At 43.7% G+C, this 22134-nt stretch overlaps 1 protein-coding gene across 1 annotated transcript in view; it reads left to right on the top strand.

Annotated features, from left to right (window-relative positions):
• Positions 1-924: 924 nt before the first annotated feature.
• Positions 925-22134, top strand: part of LOC146812981 (uncharacterized) — an 83700-nt gene continuing 62490 nt past the window's right edge. Inside the window, exon 1 of the mRNA XM_085615236.1 lies at positions 925-3364. Within this exon, the coding sequence (XP_085471362.1) occupies positions 925-3364 (2440 nt within the window). The remainder of the gene's footprint in view (positions 3365-22134) is intronic.

Here is a 22134-nt window from a genome sequence, read left to right as displayed (position 1 = left end):
CTACGCGTACCCTGACTAATCCCTTTCACACCTGACCCTGTTTCCTGCTTTATGGCCTGTTTTTACGAGGAGGAGGTGCCCGCTTTTATTGGGGTCTACTGATATCTGATGAGGGTTGTGAGCCTAGCTGGGTAAATAATTGTGGGCTGGCCGAACTGAAATGTGGGAACATCATCATGACTCTGTTTTTTCGTTTGTAATGTATACGTATGAATGACCATATCATAAAACGAGGAATGTTGGCCTGAAGCATAATATTTTGTATATAAGGAGAAGACTGGCTTTGTAAGTTTGAGCAGTCTCCTGAGAACATACCCGTGTGTACTTCTAGGATTGCTGTTACTGGCTGCAGCCAAGAATAAACGATCTTTGACTTCACCTAGAAGACTCTGTGTTTCTGTGGTCCAAGACAGGAAGAACTCGAAGTCGTCGGGTGCTTTCCCTGGCACCGCTGGGTTCTTAAAAACCCAGTACTTCAGTTGGCGCCCAACTCGGGGCGATTTCAGCGGTACTGGTCCAAGCCAGAGGTTCGTGAGGAGCTTCGTGTGGAAATTCTGGAGGAAGGCCGCCACTTCATCGACCCCTGCATGTCGACGTGGTCCGAAAGTCTTTACTGCGAGGTTCTCCGTGTCCCGACGGCTACAAAGGACTGATGCCCTGACTATCGCCCGGTTTTGGACCATTGATGATTTGGTAGAGCGAAACGATAGACGAGTCTTCTGGTGAAGTCATCAATACCTCAGTTAAGTATAAGTGGAGCGTCTCCTAGTTCTTAGTTTGGTTCTTAGTTTGGTATCCCAAAGGGATATTTTGGGATCGCTTTGATTTGGAACTTGCAAGCACCAAAGCCGAAGGACTCGTGTATTCACGAGACTATCGTATTTGATAATCCTTTGAAGTTTGAAACTAGACTAGTGAGCAAAGATGCCTGGTTCTAGTATATTTGGAAATGTGTTTTGTTTGGGTTGTAATAGGGACTCCCGATTAGAGGATTCGTGTCCGGTTCCTCCAATTGGAACTCCAACTTATGAGCTTTATGTGAAACATGGCGTGGGCCCCATTACGTATAATGAAGTATGGATCCGATACACTAGGAAGGATGGTGTCTTAAAATGGCCCCAAAACGGTAGTTTTGACACAGATATCTTAGATAACTTAGAAGTTAAACTTTTTAGAAAGAAAGCCCGGCCGGCGATGTTTGATTCTTTCCGCCTATGGCGAAAGGAAGCCAAACAGAAAGAAATTAAATTAGCAAAGAAAAATGGAAAAGGGAAAGGTATGTCGATAATGCAAGCAGCTGTACAGTTTAAAGATAATGAAGAAGAACAAATGAATGAGCAGTTGCACAGGCAACGTAAACTAGGGATCGATAAATGCTACCCAGTTTTGCCGCCCCTTCAGCAAGATGCGTCAAAAGAAAAGGAGAAAGATCCCCTAATGTCACATTTGCTGAGTTCGCCACCACCGTATGCGCAGAGTGCTACAGCACCTCCGCAACCCTTAAATGTACAGCCTCCAGTTAATTTGCCGCAAGTTTTCCTGCAGCCGCCAGCTCCTCCTCAGCTGGCTCCTATCCCTACGGCGCAGCCCTCTCAAGGGCCGCCGGTTTCGCTACCTATCTCTTCTGCACTTCCTGCGACTCTGCCTAGTACATTAACTACCTCTCCCGGAACCCTTCCTGGTACCATCCCTGTACCTGTATCTGCACCCGTTTTTCTTCCCTCTGTCTTTCCCCCTGTTCTTGCCTCAACCTTTCCTTCTGCGCGACAGCGAATAACTAGTGCAGTCACTAGTCTCATATCGCCTCTCTTTGGGTTATCTAGTACGACCCCTGGCTCACAACGTAAGCAGTTGCGTAGCCAGCTGCCTGGTTCTGAAGAGAAAGAAGTATTAGATCGCATTGCACACCAATGGATTGTTTTTCCTTCAAGATATGATGTGGAATCTGTTGTAACTGTTTTTCATCAATGGGAAGCACCGAAGCAGAGATACGTTTTTGATAAAATGTGTGAATTCCTCTGTGAGGAATTAGAAGATAATGGTCTAGACTCAAATCCTCAAGAGTTGTGCCGTGTACGGTTCGATTTTGAAAAAGGTATAATTGTGGGTTCCGATGTCGATAGAGCAGTTACGACATTATTGTCCTTCAGGAATGGGGATTGTCATCAGTCATTGTTCGAACAAGAGTTCGCTGTAGGGAAAAAGGTAAAAGCGCGCCAATATCCGATGCGTGAGGTTCCTCCAGTTTGGAGACCTGGTGATGCAAATGCCAACCCACCTGTTCTGCCACATTTTCAGCGTGTTTGGGTACACGTGCCATGGAAGCGATCTGAAGTGTTAGCCCTTAAACAAACTTTGCCTGACCCCCGTAAAAACCCTGCAGGATATTATAAGGAGTTATCACAGACTGCGGAATCGTGTGTAATGAATCTAGCTGACATAGATCTCTTCTTTGGGAATGTTGTTCCGCAGCCTTTGTGGGGATTGATTCGTAATGCAGACCATGCTGCAGATCTAGGTGACACATGGGCTAATATCATTGCTGCAGACGCTAGACAAGTTGGTGGTGCAAAACCTGAACCCGGGGTAGCAGAACTCCCCGGTAGAATAATTACTTATATGAATACCTTAATGCCCGCGATGCGTGTGAATTGGGATAAATTATCAGCATGCAAACAGAAGAAAGACGAGTCAGTGTCTGATTACTTCACCAGGTTTGAAGAAACTTTTATCGACCATAGTGGTCAAGATATGAGTACGGAAGGTGGTCAACGATTATTTGTTGACAAATTTGTGCATAAATTACTTCCTGAGTTGTGTAAGAAATTGAAAGATTCTGAGAGTTCTTGGGCTGTTTCATCTTCAGCACAAATACTGGCTACTGCACAGTATTACGAAAATAGGGATAAAGATGAGAAAGATAGAGCAGACAAGAAAACGAAAGAATTAAAAACGAAGGTTCTCTTACAGCAAGCTTACCCACCACGTGGAGGTCAGTATACCTATAGGCAAGGTCAGGGTATCTATCAACAACCCCAACAGTTTCAGAGTAACTCGCAAAGGTTTGGGTATTCTCAACCACGTGTTCCTGTAGGCCCCAACCAGTGTTCGTATTGCAAAGAAGAAGGTCATTTTAAATATGATTGTCCCATTTTGTTACAGCGTGCTAATGGCGTTTTTAGCACCAGAGGTAGAGGTGGTCAGCAAGCGCCTAGAGGTAGAGGGCGTGGGAATGTTCCCCAGAACGCGCGTCCTCTTCCGCCTCAAAATACGATTAATAGTTTTGATCAGCAAGCCAATGCAACTGGTAGGACAGCTCAGTACTATAACAATGACTATTATACAGAAGATGAAAATACAGAAGGTAAGGATTACTAGGATAGCCGTAGACAAAGAGAGGGAGTTGTTTCAGTGCCAGTGGACCGTATGTCAAAGTGACTTCAGCTGGTGTGTTAGAACCTTTTCTGTTGGATACTGGTGCTGCAAAAAGTTCAATTATGCATTCAAAACTCCCTGGCGCACAATTGTCTGGCGAAATGAATGTTTCTGTAGGTTTTTCTGGCGCCCCAGTTAGGAACCCGATCTCCAGTCCTATGCCCCTGTCTGTTGGACCTTGTGAACTGAAAGCACCCCTTATCCTAACAACAGGTTGTGGTGAAAACCTGTTAGGATTAGATTTGTTAAAGAGATTACATGCGACATTATATTGTTCCCCCTCGGGAGTGCAACTTACACTGGGCAGGGAAGTGATTTCTCCAATGTATTTATCGAAGAATAAACTGCCAACTGAATTGTCGTCTCTTCCGGATGCCCTTTGGGCTTCTGGTCTTAATGATGTGGGTCCCTTGGAAATACCGCCATACGTGGTCACTTTGAAAGCCAATGTTAAATTGCCACGCATTCCCCAGTACAAGATCTCTAATGAAGGTGAGAAAGCGTTGTTAGCGATTATCTATGATTTGATTGAAAAGGATGTAAATGAAGAGACAAGAGGCAACGTTTGCAATAGTCCTGTTCTGCCTGTTTTAAAACGTACTGACCCTTCACAGCCACCTGTTTACAGATTTGTGATCGATCTTAGAGAGGTAAATAAGATAGTTGTGCCACAGTTTCCAGTTGTCCCTGATATAACTGCCTTGTTAACTATGATTCCAGCTTCCGCTGCTTGGTTCTCAGTAATCGATTTAAAGAATGCTTTCTTTAGCATCCCGATTGCAGAGGAAAGTAGGGATATTTTTGGTTTCAGTTTAGGAGGACGAAGCTTCCGCTTTAAACGTGCTCCACAGGGCTACTGTGAAAGACCATCAATATACAGTCAAGCTTTAAAAGCGCAGCTTGATGCAATTGTTTTACCTAGTGGTGCCACTCTTATTCAGTATGTTGACGATTTACTAGTCGCCGCGGATACTGAAGAGATTTGTAAAGAAGCTACAGTGTCATTGTTGCGACACTTATCTGCCTTCCATCACAAAGTGTCTCTCTCTAAACTGCAATATTGTCGAAAAGAAGTGACCTATTTAGGTCATCTCTTTTCGAAGGAGGGAAGGAAACTGACCCCAGAAAGAATTCAGGCCATTGCAAAATTGAGCGTGCCAAAAACACAGAGAGAAGTGCGTGCTTTCTTGGGTATTACTTCATACTGTAGGCAGTGGATCCCGAGTTTTTCTTTGCTGGCAAAACCTTTAATAGCATTGACATGTAAAGATACACCGAATCTCGTCCCATGGTCTGAAGAGTGTCAGAAAAGTTACTTGGAACTGCGTAAAGCATTATGTTCGGCTCCTGTGTTGGGTACTCCCGACTACAGCAAGCCGTTTACACTGTATGTTCACGAGAGAGAAGGTTGTGCGTTAGCGGTGTTGACACAGTCTTTTGGAGACAAGCAGCGTCCATGCGCATATTTTCATCGACTTTAGACCCGGTAGCTAAAGCATTGCCAAGTTGCTTAAGAGCCACAGCGGCCGCAGCTGTCTCTATCCGACAGTCTGCTGGGTTAGTCATGGATAACACGTTGATTGTGATGGTTCCACATGCAGTGGACACGTTGTTAAACAGGACCAAGACACAGCACTTAACTAGTGCTCGATTGTCAGGTTATGAGTTGACACTATTAGCGAGTCATGTACACATAAGGAGATGCAACACGCTGAATCCAGCTACTTTATTGCCAATTTCAGCAGACACAGATGGGATTGAACAGCATGATTGTCTGTTCAGAACAGAAGAAGAAACAAAAGGAAGAGTGGATCTTATAGATACTGCCTTGGTTGAGTGTGATGGTACTTTATGGGTGGATGGTTCGTGCTTCAAGCTTCCGAATGGTGATACGACTGCTGCACATGCTGTCACGACTTTGCACACGGTTGTTGAAACTGCACGTATACCCCATAATTCAGCCCAAGCAGCAGAGTTAATTGCACTTACAAGAGCGTGTGTACTATCAAAAGGAATGAAAGTGAACATATATACCGACAGCCAGTATGCGTTTGGTGTGGCCCATAGTTTTGGACGCTTGTGGAAAGAACGTGGATTCCTGACTTCGCATGGAACTAAAATTCAGAATGGTCAGTTGGTGAATGATCTCCTTGAGTCATTGACCTTGCCGTTACAAGTTGCGATTGTGAAATGCAGTGCACACAAGAAAGTTACCGATGATGTTGGTCGTGGTAATGCATTTGCGGATGAAATCGCAAAAGAAACAGCAAAGAATGTGACGAATCGAATGTATGTTGCAGGCCCTGCAAGATGGGTTGGTGATGTTGGAATGTGTGAAGATACAATAGAAAGTGTGAATTCCCTTCAAGCTGAAGCTTCAGAAAAAGAATTAAGCAAGTGGAGAGAAAGTACGGGTAAACTGGATGAAAATGGTTGTTGGGTTGATTTGTCAGAACATCAGCGATGGTTGTTACCCGATGCGTATGTGCTTGCAGTGGTGACGATGGCCCATGGGATGGCCCATATCAGCGTAAAAGGGATTTGTAAGTTGTTGGCTCCAGTATGGCAAAATGCTGGAATTCCTAAATGTGCAGAGAATGTGGTCAAGAATTGCATGGTGTGTCTGAAATACAATCCTGGTAGAGGAACCCCAACTCCAGCTGGTCATTTTGCACCTCCAACGTACCCGTTCGAGGTTTTGCAGCTAGATTTCATTCACATGGAAAGGTGCAACAATTTGAAATATGTACTTGTTGTTGTCTGCGCTTTTTCAAGGTGGATAGAAGCATATCCCTTAAAAGACAACACTGCCCTATCCACAGCTAAAGCCCTTGTCAAATAATTTTTCCCTAGATTTGGAATGCCGAGAATGGTCTGGAGTGATAATGGGAGTGAATTTGTGGGTCGAGTGATGAAAGAAGTATGTGAAGGGTTAGGCATCCAGCAGAAGTTCCACGCTGCAAATCACCCCCAATCAGCTGGACTAGTAGAATGCTACAACGGCACTTTGAAAATTACATTGGCCAAGATTCAAGCAAGCTCTGGTCTTAAATGGCCTGACGCTCTGCCTTTAGCACTCCTGTCAACAAGAATGACTGTGCACTCACGAGTAGGGCTTAGTCCCTACGAAATAGTGTTTGGCCGTCCGGCCAATATATGGGGTGTGACAAGGCCTAGAAAATTCAGCGAAATCGAACATCCAGTACTGCTTGATTATCTGTACGAATTGACGACTAAATTGCGTGTTTTACACCAACAGGTGCATGATACTCTGCCTCAGGCCTCTGAAGCTCCAGGGCATCCTATCAATCCTGGATCATGGGTTCCAGTAAAAAATTTCAAAAGGACGAAAAATGACGAGCCCCGTTGGATCGGCCCCCATCTCGTCCTTCTCTCAACAAGATCAGCTGTCCGAGTGAAAGGAAAGAAGAACTGGATACACGGTATCCATTGCAAAAGGGTCCCTTTGCCTCTGCCATATGACCGGTGGGTCCAGGAGGGGATAGCTGATTCTGAGACTGAGTCCGTTCCTCGTTTTCTACCTTTTAGCGATGCACGTGTGAAAGGAACACGCTCTGCGCAAGAAAGTGACAAAATTTTGCAAGAAGCTGTGCCACCGTCAATTCGATTGAACACTACAGAACCTGAACTCTTGTTTCAAGACCAGACAGTACCTGGGAAAACTCGGTACAATTTGAGGCCGAGAGCTATGGACAAATAAAAATTCTTTTCCTTTGATATTTTTGGGGAGTACATCTCTCCTTTTCATCTGAGAAACTTTTTGATTTTTGTTTTTTCCGAACCACCATCCGGGTTCAGCTGTAAGGTCGCGGTGTCACGACTTTTGGGGTACAAGCCGGAGACGTTAGGTCGATGGTTCTGGTTAGTCTAGGGCGTTCCCTGGACTGACAGGTGTACTCCTAAGCAGAAGAAACTCACCCGCCGCGAACAGCACGACTAGAGGATGGAGTTTTTCAAGAACGAGAGACCCGTTGAGGAAATAAATTTCAAGAAAAGAATATGTAAAATAATGAATAGCAAACGTTTTGTAATATTATGTCTGTTGGTACTATTTGGTATGATGATGTTTTCTGTAGGTTATGTATTATTGTCTTCTCAAGTGTCATTTACACCCACTATGCAGCCCATACCTCCTCCTACTGCCTCCTTACACTCTTTCCACCCTCTGCCTGAACACGAACAAGCTAGACGTTCTGAGTTCGTAAACAATTCGTTTATTCAACTCCTGCACCAGCACCAACTAGTTATGAATACAACAAATTGCTGGGTATGTGGTTTGATGCCACACACCATTAATAAGGGTATCCCATATCTAGTGCTGCCGTTTAGCTATAATGGATCATCATGGGCATTCCAGACTATGTTTCTTTTTGCACTAGAAACCTACTCCTCGCGACCACCGCGTTCCACTAGACCTAGCACGAACAATAAGGCCTTGATGAAAGGAGTTGCTGATATGAGCAGAGATATCGATGCATATTCATCTATTCCCAAGGATGAGTTGCGAGCTTATGTAGGTTGGAACGCGACGGGGTATAGCATTAGTCTGGGCGAAAAGCAGCGTAAAATTTCATCCCCAATTTGGGTCGTACCCCACATAGGCCGGTTCTGTTTACAAGGCAATGGCCAGAATCCAAGAGCTCAACTAGGGAAGAGTGACTGTACTGAAACGTACCAAAAAACTACCTGAACAAGTCAAGTAGACAGGAACCTAACCAGGAAGAACAGATGGTGTCGGAAACAATTAGATCCTAAAGGACACCGATTTAGAAAGAAAGGGAAGGATTATCTCTTTCTATAGTCCCCTCACTCACCAGGGTTTCCCCACGGTGACATGCTTCATCATAGGGGTCCTCCCAGTCCTCTACGGACTGAGGCGTGCTACGACTTGCGGTGTTACGTAGGAGCACTAGAAAAATGTGGACTATGTGTAGTGAGAGTGAAGTAGTGGTGGAGTGGGATAATTAAAATAATCAGCTAGTGGGCTAAAAATAAACTTTATTAGTGCTCTAAGCTGAAAAAATTAAAACGGGGTAATATGACAAGGAAACCTAACTGTAATGGAGAGGTGTGCCTAGCATATGTTCTGGTCAACTAGTTTCGAGCTTCCCCAGCTCTTCGTCAGGACTACACTGGGACCAGCCCAGTGTCGAGAAACTTGCCACTCCTAGTTAACCTGAATAGGTGCAATAAGTGTGATGCCACAGTAGTAAGGCATGCGTTAAAAATACATACGTAATGTACGTCAGCACAATGGTCTGTAAGGTACAAAACAACAGTTAATTAGGGAGAAAAATATATATGTATATATATAATAATACGTATTACTGTCACTAAAAATTGTGAGAACACTACACCCAAGTGTATGCACACTTTCTTATCTGATGTGCCGCTATGTGAAGAAGAGAAGAGATGCAATTATTCACTCCATGCCGGCGAGGTGCTGAAAAAAGTGTGCTGAAATTCATAAAATTATTAAGTCTGACTTAACACACACATAAACGTACAACACAGAACATGTAACATACTTAAGAAAAAGCAACACTGTGCTTCATGGTCACTGGAGGGGATGCGGCGATCTCGTACATCTAATGGAGGATAGGAATCGAGATCATTAGGATAAAGGCGTGTTCCGTAATGTAGGATCGCCCTACGGGTGCGAGGGAGATGAAGGAAAGGTTCCTCGTCCCGTACAGGTATGGAGATTGGTAGCACTTACTTGTACGTTGAACCCCGCATGCTATGACACCTACTCGAAGCCAAACCTCGTGGACCGCATTCTGGCGTGTCCTCATTGCTGCACTGTTTTTATGTATTGGCGAGCCTGTCAAAGGTGAGAGAGAGAGAAGAAGGCTCCGGTGCTGGTACGCGAGTGGAGCCGCCATCTTGGAATGGGATGAAACAGGAAGTAAATACTGTAAAGTGTTGTAATGTTAGTATTTACGTAGCATTACTCCAGGAGAGATGTGCAAACCCTCTCAGCTTTGAATAAGTAATGAGAGCGAGATATGGAGCGATGTTAATACCATGATTTCCGTGTAAGGAAAATCCAAAACTTTATTGAGATGGCCGGCAAGTGCAGCTCGGCGATAGGTTAGTTAGACCGGCTGTAATGGGAGCCGCCATCTTAGAGTAGGATGGGGAGGAGGTAAATACTGTTAGGGGATGTAATGCTGGTTTAAAATAAAATATTTTAAATAGCGATGGGGCAGTGGTGATATAACAATCACTCTCAGCTTTGTAAGACCAAAAATGCAGAAGTGAGAATTGAAGGCGAGATATTGGCTAATGAAGCGATGTTGTTGCTTCGATATTGAAAATCACTAAACAAGTCTAATGTGAAAGTTTTACCAAGACCCAACAGGATAAATGTTGATGGCTTATTATGCTGATACACCTGAGAGGGTTGGTCAAGTGAACTGGCTCCAGGGTATGTCATCGTTAAGACCCCTGTCATCTGAGCGTAGCTTAAACACCCAACGTTGTTCCTTCTCGTGTAAGAGTTTCTCCATGTTAGGGTGATTCTTAACATGTTCCAAAACAACCCAGTTGAAGTCATTGGGTGTGTGTCGTTTTTCCAGGAAATGGGTGGTCACCTTGGTATTGTCACGTTTGCACCTGAAATTACTCCGGTGCTCAATCATTCGGGTGTTTACTTTCCTCGTAGTCATACCTACGTAGTGGAAATTGCAATCGCAGGTTATCAAGTAAACCACACCTGTTGTGTTGCAGTTAGTGAAAGACAGAAGATTCCAGGTTATTCCATTATTGCATATCACTGTCTTGGTCACTTTTGTGAGGTGACATACACTGCAGTTACCACACGGGAAATGACCCTCCGGTAGGGGTTGGAGCAGGCGTTGGAGGCCTACAGTTTTCGTCGTGGTAGGACGTGTATGGACAAGATGATCCCTCAGATTGCGGGCTTTGCGATGGCTGAACATAGGTTTCTGTAGGTCTAATCCCCCACTGTTCAGGATGCGCCAGTGTTTCTTGATTATTTTACTAACCAAGTTAGATGCAATATTGTATGTAGTGATACAAATTTGTCTTCGTGGCTCATCCTGTGTGGCTACGGTTTTTGTCTCTAAAAGGGCCTCCCTGTTATTATTTAAGGCTCTTTTTCTGGATCTGGACACAAGATGTTGTGGGTATTTGCGTTGTATCAGTTTTTCTGATAGTTCTTTGGCTTGAATGTTGTAGTCTTGTCTCGTCGTACAATTCCTTCTAAGGCGTAAAAATTGGCCAAACGGAAGGTTGTCTTTAAGGCTGCGAGGATGGAAACTATCGTATACAAGTAGGCAATTCCTTGCCGTGGGTTTAAAATGTGTGGTACTGATGAGACATCCGTCTTGTGCTGATATGTTAAGGTCTAAAAAGACCATACTGGATCGGCTCATCGAAAAGGTAAATTTCAGGAAGGGGTCTTGTTGGTTCAGCCAGACTAGGAAATTTTCCGCTTCTTGTTCGTTACCTTCCCAAATCAACAACACATCGTCTATGTACCTTTTCCATAGTTTGATATGTTTGATGTGAGGATTGTGTTGGTGGAGAATGTTCTGCTTCTCCAAATGGTGCACATACAATCCCGCCACACTCGGCGCAAATGTGCTTCCCATGCTGGTACCGTGGGTTTGTTTGTACAGGACATCATTGAATTGGAAAAAATTCTCGGTCAATGCCAGACGACAACATTCCAAGACCACATGTCTAGGTGTGTGGTAGCCCCAATCGTTTAGATAGAGTACCTCCTCTAGGATGTCTAAAGTATCCTTATGTGGGAGACTAGTGTTCAAACTCTCTACATCTAAACTAATCAGAATGTTAGTTATGGGGTTGAATTCAAGGTCCTGGATTAAGCAAAGGACTGCTTTGGTGTCTTGTAGATAGGTTTCAGTAGCCTGAACCAAGGGTCTTAAAAAAGCGTCAGCAAACTTAGACAAGGGTTCCAAAATCGAACCGATTCCAGATACTATGGGTCTTCCTGGGGGTGTTTCCATAGATTTATGTATTTTGGGAATCGTGTAGAAATAAGGAGTTATTGGTTTCTTATTTTCTAGGAAATCCGCTTCTTTTTTGCTGATCCAGTCATTGGTCAGAGATTCTTCCACTAAGCTCGCGATCTCTCTCCGCAGGCGTTCAGTGGGATCCTGTTGTATTTCTAGGTAGTTACGTTCGTCACCTAGTAGTCGTAGGCATTCTCGTTGGTAGTCAGTCGTGTTCTGTAAAACAATAGCTCCGCCTTTGTCGGCTGGTTTGATAGTTAGGTCTTTGTTGTTAGATAGTTGGTAGATAGCTTCCAGCTCGATTTTGCTCGTGTTGTGAAAGACTTTTATTGTTCTTGGGTCTATCTCAGTCACCTCTTTTATAACCGCTTTCTCAAAAGCCAGTAATTCAACCGGAAGGTTATGTGGTGGAGGGGTGAAATTAGATTTTTTATGTAGTCCTGTATCGGTGCTGACATTATCGTTGGGGTCTCTGTCTTTGAAGTAGACTTCCAGTTTAATTTTACGAATAAACTCCTTTAATTCGCATATCAGCTTGAATTTGTCCAATGATGCTGTAGGGACAAAACCTAATCCTTTTTCCAAAACACTTTTTTGTATGGGTGTGATGGTTATACTGGATAGGTTAACTGCTAGACTTGGTTGTGGCTTGTCGAGGGCATGTTCGGTGGTCCCATGCTCCGTGTATGGCTCCTCGTCACCTCTAGTGGTTGGGCCCACTGTACTTGTTGCCCTTGTCTGGTTTTTCCTCTTCTTGGGGTCTTGCCTCTTCCTAAAAAAGACTGATTTTGTCCTTGATTTTGTGGTCCATCCCAATATGGGTATGGTTGGGGTGGGAAAGATTGATGAAAAGGTGGTGGTCCATAGAAAAACTGTGGAGGTGGCGCAAATGGTGGCATGTTCTGATAGGGGGGCCAACCAAATCCAGGTCCGCCTCTGTTTCTCTGACGTCCTCCTCTTGATCGTCTGTTCCGATTATTTTGGTTGTAATTCCTGCCAGTGTCTGATAGATCTGAGCCTGTATCGGAGCCATCGCTGTCAGTATTATAACCTGGATTGCGATTAGTGGGGACGTAATCATCTCTGGTGTATGGGTACACCTTTTCTAGAGAGAAGTTTTGCTGATCTTTGCGCAGTTTTACGTATTTTGTGTCCTTCAGACTTATTTCAAACTCAGTCATGGTTTTATTTAGTTCTTCCAGTCTTTTTTTCAATTCAGCTGTACTCTGATACGTTTTTAGGCGTATCTCCAGATCATGAATGTTAATTTTCATTTCTTCAGAGAGGCGTGCTGTAATTTTTATAATTAGCACAAGCCAATCTCTGGTGCAATGCCAGGATATTAGCGACCAATCTTTTTTGAATAGTTTATCATTTTGGAAAATAAACGGTTCGTTTCTGACTATAAGGCCTCGTGGGGCCATATTGGCTCTGACATATTCAGTCATCATGATCCCATGTATTAAGGTCTTGATTTGCTCGCGTTTTAATTCTGTCAATTCATCCCAACATTGACTAGCTTCATTGGAGTCCCTGGTACTGGTCCCAGCCAGGGGAAGCATGGAGGCTATAATTCTGTCCACCTCATCCTGAGAGTAGGTGAGGCCTGTTATCTCAGTCATGGTGGTATTGTATGTGGATGTAGGTTGTGTGAAGGAAAGTCAGACTAAAAATAAAAATAAAAGGGGAAGGGTTTCCCACAGCTGTGCGCTGTAATGTATTTATCAGAACATAAGGGGGAAGTAGAGGTTTTAAGGTTAGGTTCACCCTCCACTAATACAATTACCAAAAAACTACCTGAACAAGTCAAGTAGACAGGAACCTAACCAGGAAGAACAGATGGTGTCGGAAACAATTAGATCCTAAAGGACACCGATTTAGAAAGAAAGGGAAGGATTATCTCTTTCTATAGTCCTCTCACTCACCAGGGTTTCCCCACGGTGACATGCTTCATCATAGGGGTCCTCCCAGTCCTCTACGACTGAGGCGTGCTACGACTTGCGGTGTTACGTAGGAGCACTAGAAAAATGTGGACTATGTGTAGTGAGAGTGAAGTAGTGGTGGAGTGGGATAATTAAAATAATCAGCTAGTGGGCTAAAAATAAACTTTATTAGTGCTCTAAGCTGAAAAAATTAAAACGGGGTAATATGACAAGGAAACCTAACTGTAATGGAGAGGTGTGCCTAGCATATGTTCTGGTCAACTAGTTTCGAGCTTCCCCAGCTCTTCGTCAGGACTACACTGGGACCAGCCCAGTGTCGAGAAACTTGCCACTCCTAGTTAACCTGAATAGGTGCAATAAGTGTGATGCCACAGTAGTAAGGCATGCGTTAAAAATACATACGTAATGTACGTCAGCACAATGGTCTGTAAGGTACAAAACAACAGTTAATTAGGGAGAAAAATATATATATCTATATATAATAATATGTATTACTGTCACTAAAAATTGTGAGCACACTACACCCAAGTGTATGCACACTTTCTTATCTGATGTGCCGCTATGTGAAGAAGAGAAGAGATGCAATTATTCACTCCATGCCGGCGAGGTGCTGAAACAAGTGTGCTGAGATTCATAAAATTATTAAGTCTGACTTAACACACACATAAACGTACAACACAGAACATGTAACATACTTAAGAAAAAGCAACCCTGTGCTTCATGGTCACTGGAGGGGATGCGGCGATCTCGTACATCTAATGGAGGATAGGAATCGAGATCATTAGGATAAAGGCGTGTTCCGTAATGTAGGATCGCCCTACGGGGTGCGAGGGAGATGAAGGAAAGGTTCCTCGTCCCGTACAGGTATGGAGATTGGTAGCACTTACTTGTACGTTGAACCCCGCATGTTATGACACCTACTCGAAGCCAAACCTCGTGGACCGCATTCTGGCGTGTCCTCGTTGCTGCACTGTTTTAATGTACTGGCGAGCCTGTCAAAGGTGAGAGAGAGAGAAGAAGGCTCCGGTGCTGGTACGCGAGTGGAGCCGCCATCTTGGAATGGGATGAAACAGGAAGTAAATACTGTAAAGTGTTGTAATGTTAGTATTTACGTAGCATTACTCCAGGAGAGATGTGCAAACCCTCTCAGCTTTGAATAAGTAATGAGAGCGAGATATGGAGCGATGTTAATACCATGATTTCCGTGTAAGGAAAATCCAAAACTTTATTGAGATGGCCGGCAAGTGCAGCTCGGCGATAGGTTAGTTAGACCGGTTATAATGGGAGCCGCCATCTTAGAGTAGGATGGGGAGGAGGTAAATACTGTTAGGGGATGTAATGCTGGTTTAAAATAAAATATTTTAAATAGCGATGGGGCAGTGGTGATATAACAATCACTCTCAGCTTTGTAAGACCAAAAATGCAGAAGTGAGAATTGAAGGCGAGATATTGGCTAATGAAGCGATGTTGTTGCTTCGATATTGAAAATCACTAAACAAGTCTAATGTGAAAGTTTTACCAAGACCCAACAGGATAAATGTTGATGGCTTATTATGCTGATACACCTGAGAGGGTTGGTCAAGTGAACTGGCTCCAGGGTATGTCATCGTTAAGACCCCTGTCATCTGAGCGTAGCTTAAACACCCAACGTTGTTCCTTCTCGTGTAAGAGTTTCTCCATGTTAGGGTGATTCTTAACATGTTCCAAAACAACCCAGTTAAAGTCATTGGGTGTGTGTCGTTTTTCCAGGAAATGGGTGGTCATCTTGGTATTGTCACGTTTGCACCTGAAATTACTCCGGTGCTCAATCATTCGGGTGTTTACTTTCCTCGTAGTCATACCTACGTAGTGGAAATTGCAATCGCAGGTTATCAAGTAAACCACACCTGTTGTGTTGCAATTAGTGAAAGACCGAAGATTCCAGGTTATTCCATTATTGCATATCACTGTCTTGGTCACTTTTGTGAGGTGACATACACTGCAGTTACCACACGGGAAATGACCCTCCGGTAGGGGTTGGAGCAGGCGTTGGAGGCCTACAGTTTTCGTCGTGGTAGGACGTGTATGGACAAGATGATCCCTCAGATTGCGGGCTTTGCGATGGCTGAACATAGGTTTCTGTAGGTCTAATCCCCCACTGTTCAGGATGCGCCAGTGTTTCTTGATTATTTTACTAACCAAGTTAGATGCAATATTGTATGTAGTGATACAAATTTGTCTTCGTGGCTCATCCTGTGTGGCTACGGTTTTTGTCTCTAAAAGGGCCTCCCTGTTATTATTTAAGGCTCTTTTTCTGGATCTGGACACAAGATGTTGTGGGTATTTGCGTTGTATCAGTTTTTCTGATAGTTCTTTGGCTTGAATGTTGTAGTCTTGTCTCGTCGTACAATTCCTTCTAAGGCGTAAAAATTGGCCAAACGGAAGGTTGTCTTTAAGGCTGCGAGGATGGAAACTATCGTATACAAGTAGGCAATTCCTTGCCGTGGGTTTAAAATGTGTGGTACTGATGAGACATCCGTCTTGTGCTGATATGTTAAGGTCTAAAAAGACCACACTGGATCGGCTCATCGAAAAGGTAAATTTCAGGAAGGGGTCTTGTTGGTTCAGCCAGACTAGGAAATTTTCCGTTTCTTGTTCGTTACCTTCCCAAATCAACAACACATCGTCTATGTACCTTTTCCATAGTTTGATATGTTTGATGTGAGGATTGTGTTGGTGGAGAATGTTCTGCTTCTCCAGATGGTGCACATACAATCCCGCCACACTCTGCGCAAATGTGCTTCCCATGCTGGTACCGTGGGTTTGTTTGTACAGGACATCATTGAATTGGAAAAAATTCTCGGTCAATGCCAGACGACAACATTCCAAGACCACATGTCTAGGTGTGTGGTAGCCCCAATCGTTTAGATAGAGTACCTCCTCTAGGATGTCTAAAGTATCCTTATGTGGGAGACTAGTGTACAAACTCTCTACATCTAAACTAATCAGAATGTTAGTTATGGGGTTGAATTCAAGGTCCTGGATTAAGCAAAGGACTGCTTTGGTGTCTTGTAGATAGGTTTCAGTAGCCTGAACCAAGGGTCTTAAAAAAGCGTCAGCAAACTTAGACAAGGGTTCCAAAATCGAACCGATTCCAGATACTATGGGTCTTCCTGGGGGTGTTTCCATAGATTTATGTATTTTGGGAATCGTGTAGAAATAAGGAGTTATTGGTTTCTTATTTTCTAGGAAATCCGCTTCTTTTTTGCTGATCCAGTCATTGGTCAGAGATTCTTCCACTAAGCTCGCGATCTCTCTCCGCAGGCGTTCAGTGGGATCCTGTTGTATTTCTAGGTAGTTACGTTCGTCACCTAGTAGTCGTAGGCATTCTCGTTGGTAGTCAGTCGTGTTCTGTAAAACAATAGCTCCGCCTTTGTCGGCTGGTTTGATAGTTAGGTCTTTGTTGTTAGATAGTTGGTAGATAGCTTCCAGCTCGATTTTGCTCGTGTTGTGAAAGACTTTTATTGTTCTTGGGTCTATCTCAGTCACCTCTTTTATAACCGCTTTCTCAAAAGCCAGTAATTCAACCGGAAGGTTATGTGGTGGAGGGGTGAAATTAGATTTTTTATGTAGTCCTGTATCGGTGCTGACATTATCGTTGGGGTCTCTGTCTTTGAAGTAGACTTCCAGTTTAATTTTACGAATAAACTCCTTTAATTCGCATATCAGCTTGAATTTGTCCAATGATGCTGTAGGGACAAAACCTAATCCTTTTTCCAAAACACTTTTTTGTATGGGTGTGATGGTTATACTGGATAGGTTAACTGCTAGACTTGGTTGTGGCTTGTCGAGGGCATGTTCGGTGGTCCCATGCTCCGTGTATGGCTCCTCGTCACCTCTAGTGGTTGGGCCCACTGTACTTGTTGCCCTTGTCTGGTTTTTCCTCTTCTTGGGGTCTTGCCTCTTCCTAAAAAAGACTGATTTTGTCCTTGATTTTGTGGTCCATCCCAATATGGGTATGGTTGGGGTGGGAAAGATTGATGAAAAGGTGGTGGTCCATAGAAAAACTGTGGAGGTGGGGCAAATGGTGGCATGTTCTGATAGGGGGGCCAACCAAATCCAGGTCCGCCTCTGTTTCTCTGACGTCCTCCTCTTGATCGTCTGTTCCGATTATTTTGGTTGTAATTCCTGCCAGTGTCTGATAGATCTGAGCCTGTATCGGAGCCATCGCTGTCAGTATTATAACCTGGATTGCGATTAGTGGGGACGTAATCATCTCTGGTGTATGGGTACACCTTTTCTAGAGAGAAGTTTTGCTGATCTTTGCGCAGTTTTACGTATTTTGTGTCCTTCAGACTTATTTCAAACTCAGTCATGGTTTTATTTAGTTCTTCCAGTCTTTTTTTCAATTCAGCTGTACTCTGATACGTTTTTAGGCGTATCTCCAGATCATGAATGTTAATTTTCATTTCTTCAGAGAGGCGTGCTGCAGTTTTTATAATTAGCACAAGCCAATCTCTGGTGCAATGCCAGGATATTAGCGACCAATCTTTTTTGAATAGTTTATCATTTTGGAAAATAAACGGTTCGTTTCTGACTATAAGGCCTCGTGGGGCCATATTGGCTCTGACATATTCAGTCATCATGATCCCATGTATTAAGGTCTTGATTTGCTCGCGTTTTAATTCTGTCAATTCATCCCAACATTGACTAGCTTCATTGGAGTCCCTGGTACTGGTCCCAGCCAGGGGAAGCATGGAGGCTATAATTCTGTCCACCTCATCCTGAGAGTAGGTGAGGCCTGTTATCTCAGTCATGGTGGTATTGTATGTGGATGTAGGTTGTGTGAAGGAAAGTCAGACTAAAAATAAAAATAAAAGGGGAAGGGTTTCCCACAGCTGTGTGCTGTAGTGTATTTATCAGAACATAAGGGGGAAGTAGAGGTTTTAAGGGTAGGTTCACCCTCCACTAATACAATTACCAAAAAACTACCTGAACAAGTCAAGTAGACAGGAACCTAACCAGGAAGAACAGATGGTGTCGGAAACAATTAGATCCTAAAGGACACCGATTTAGAAAGAAAGGGAAGGATTATCTCTTTCTATAGTCCCCTCACTCACCAGGGTTTCCCCACGGTGACATGCTTCATCATAGGGGTCCTCCCAGTCCTCTACGGACTGAGGCGTGCTACGACTTGCGGTGTTACGTAGGAGCACTAGAAAAATGTGGACTATGTGTAGTGAGAGTGAAGTAGTGGTGGAGTGGGATAATTAAAATAATCAGCTAGTGGGCTAAAAATAAACTTTATTAGTGCTCTAAGCTGAAAAAATTAAAACGGGGTAATATGACAAGGAAACCTAACTGTAATGGAGAGGTGTGCCTAGCATATGTTCTGGTCAACTAGTTTCGAGCTTCCCCAGCTCTTCGTCAGGACTACACTGGGACCAGCCCAGTGTCGAGAAACTTGCCACTCCTAGTTAACCTGAATAGGTGCAATAAGTGTGATGCCACAGTAGTAAGGCATGCGTTAAAAATACATACGTAATGTACGTCAGCACAATGGTCTGTAAGGTACAAAACAACAGTTAATTAGGGAGAAAAATATATATGTATATATATAATAATACGTATTACTGTCACTAAAAATTGTGAGCACACTACACCCAAGTGTATGCACACTTTCTTATCTGATGTGCCGCTATGTGAAGAAGAGAAGAGATGCAATTATTCACTCCTAGAGGAGGTACTCTATCTAAACGATTGGGGCTACCACACACCTAGACATGTGGTCTTGGAATGTTGTCGTCTGGCAGTGACCGAGAATTTTTTCCAATTCAATGATGTCCTGTACAAACAAACCCACGGTACCAGCATGGGAAGCACATTTGCGCCGAGTGTGGCGGGATTGTATGTGCACCATTTGGAGAAGCAGAACATTCTCCACCAACACAATCCTCACATCAAACATATCAAACTATGGAAAAGGTACATAGACGATGTGTTGTTGATTTGGGAAGGTAACGAACAAGAAGCGGAAAATTTCCTAGTCTGGCTGAACCAACAAGACCCCTTCCTGAAATTTACCTTTTCGATGAGCCGATCCAGTATGGTCTTTTTAGACCTTAACATATCAGCACAAGACGGATGTCTCATCAGTACCACACATTTTAAACCCACGGCAAGGAATTGCCTACTTGTATACGATAGTTTCCATCCTCGCAGCCTTAAAGACAACCTTCCGTTTGGCCAATTTTTACGCCTTAGAAGGAATTGTACGACGAGACAAGACTACAACATTCAAGCCAAAGAACTATCAGAAAAACTGATACAACGCAAATACCCACAACATCTTGTGTCCAGATCCAGAAAAAGAGCCTTAAATAATAACAGGGAGGCCCTTTTAGAGACAAAAACCGTAGCCACACAGGATGAGCCACGAAGACAAATTTGTATCACTACATACAATATTGCATCTAACTTGGTTAGTAAAATAATCAAGAAACACTGGCGCATCCTGAACAGTGGGGGATTAGACCTACAGAAACCTATGTTCAGCCATCGCAAAGCCCGCAATCTGAGGGATCATCTTGTCCATACACGTCCTACCACGACGAAAACTGTAGGCCTCCAACGCCTGCTCCAACCCCTACCGGAGGGTCATTTCCCGTGTGGTAACTGCAGTGTATGTCACCTCACAAAAGTGACCAAGACAGTGATATGCAATAATGGAATAACCTGGAATCTTCTGTCTTTCACTAACTGCAACACAACAGGTGTGGTTTACTTGATAACCTGCGATTGCAATTTCCACTACGTAGGTATGACTACGAGGAAAGTAAACACCCGAATGATTGAGCACCGGAGTAATTTCAGGTGCAAACGTGACAATACCAAGATGACCACCCATTTCCTGGAAAAACGACACACACCCAATGACTTCAACTGGGTTGTTTTGGAACATGTTAAGAATCACCCTAACATGGAGAAACTCTTACACGAGAAGGAACAACGTTGGGTGTTTAAGCTACGCTCAGATGACAGGGGTCTTAACGATGACATACCCTGGAGCCAGTTCACTTGACCAACCCTCTCAGGTGTATCAGCATAATAAGCCATCAACATTTATCCTGTTGGGTCTTGGTAAAACTTTCACATTAGACTTGTTTAGTGATTTTCAATATCGAAGCAACAACATCGCTTCATTAGCCAATATCTCGCCTTCAATTCTCACTTCTGCATTTTTGGTCTTACAAAGCTGAGAGTGATTGTTATATCACCACTGCCCCATCGCTATTTAAAATATTTTATTTTAAACCAGCATTACATCCCCTAACAGTATTTACCTCCTCCCCATCCTACTCTAAGATGGCGGCTCCCATTACAGCCGGTCTAACTAACCTATCGCCGAGCTGCACTTGCCGGCCATCTCAATAAAGTTTTGGATTTTCCTTACACGGAAATCATGGTAGTAACATCGCTCCATATCTCGCTCTCATTACTTATTCATAGCTGAGAGGGTTTGCACATCTCTCCTGGAGTAATGCTACGTAAATACTAACATTACAACACTTTACAGTATTTACTTCCTGTTTCATCCCATTCCAAGATGGCGGCTCCACTCGCGTACCAGCACCGGAGCCTTCTTCTCTCTCTCTCACCTTTGACAGGCTCGCCAGTACATAAAAACAGTGCAGCAACGAGGACACGCCAGAATGCGGTCCACGAGGTTTGGCTTCGAGTAGGTGTCATAGCATGCGGGGTTCAACGTACAAGTAAGTGCTACCAATCTCCATACCTGTACGGGACGAGGAACCTTTCCTTCATCTCCCTCGCACCCCGTAGGGCGATCCTACATTACGGAAAACGCCTTTATCCTAATGATCTCGATTCCTATCCTCCATTAGATGTACGAGATCGCCGCATCCCCTCCAGTGACCATGAAGCACAGTGTTGCTTTTTCTTAAGTATGTTACATGTTCTGTGTTGTACGTTTATGTGTGTTTTAAGTCAGACTTAATAATTTTATGAATTTCAGCACACTTTTTTCAGCACCTCGCCGGCATGGAGTGAATAATTGCATCTCTTCTCTTCTTCACATAGCGGCACATCAGATAAGAAAGTGTGCATACACTTGGGTGTAGTGTGCTCACAATTTTTAGTGACAGTAATACGTATTATTATATATATACATATATATTTTTCTCCCTAATTAACTGTTGTTTTGTACCTTACAGACCATTGTGCTGACGTACATTACATATGTATTTTTAACGCATGCCTTACTACTGTGGCATCACACTTATTGCACCTATTCAGGTTAACTAGGAGTGGCAAGTTTCTCGACACTGGGCTGGTCCCAGTGTAGTCCTGACGAAGAGCAGGGGAAGCTCGAAACTAGTTGACCAGAACATATGCTAGGCACACCTCTCCATTACAGTTAGGTTTCCTTGTCATATTACCCCGTTTTAATTTTTTCAGCTTAGAGCACTAATAAAGTTTATTTTTAGCCCACTAGCTGATTATTTTAATTATCCCACTCCACCACTACTTCACTCTCACTACACATAGTCCACATTTTTCTAGTGCTCCTACGTAACACCGCAAGTCGTAGCACGCCTCAGTCCGTAGAGGACTGGGAGGACCCCTATGATGAAGCATGTCACCGTGGGGAAACCCTGGTGAGTGAGGGGACTATAGAAAGAGATAATCCTTCCCTTTCTTTCTAAATCGGTGTCCTTTAGGATCTAATT

The sequence above is a fragment of the Triturus cristatus genome, chromosome 7 (assembly GCF_964204655.1).
Source record: "Triturus cristatus chromosome 7, aTriCri1.1, whole genome shotgun sequence".
Lineage (NCBI taxonomy): Eukaryota > Metazoa > Chordata > Amphibia > Caudata > Salamandridae > Triturus > Triturus cristatus.
This window is presented reverse-complemented; position numbering and strand designations above follow the sequence as displayed.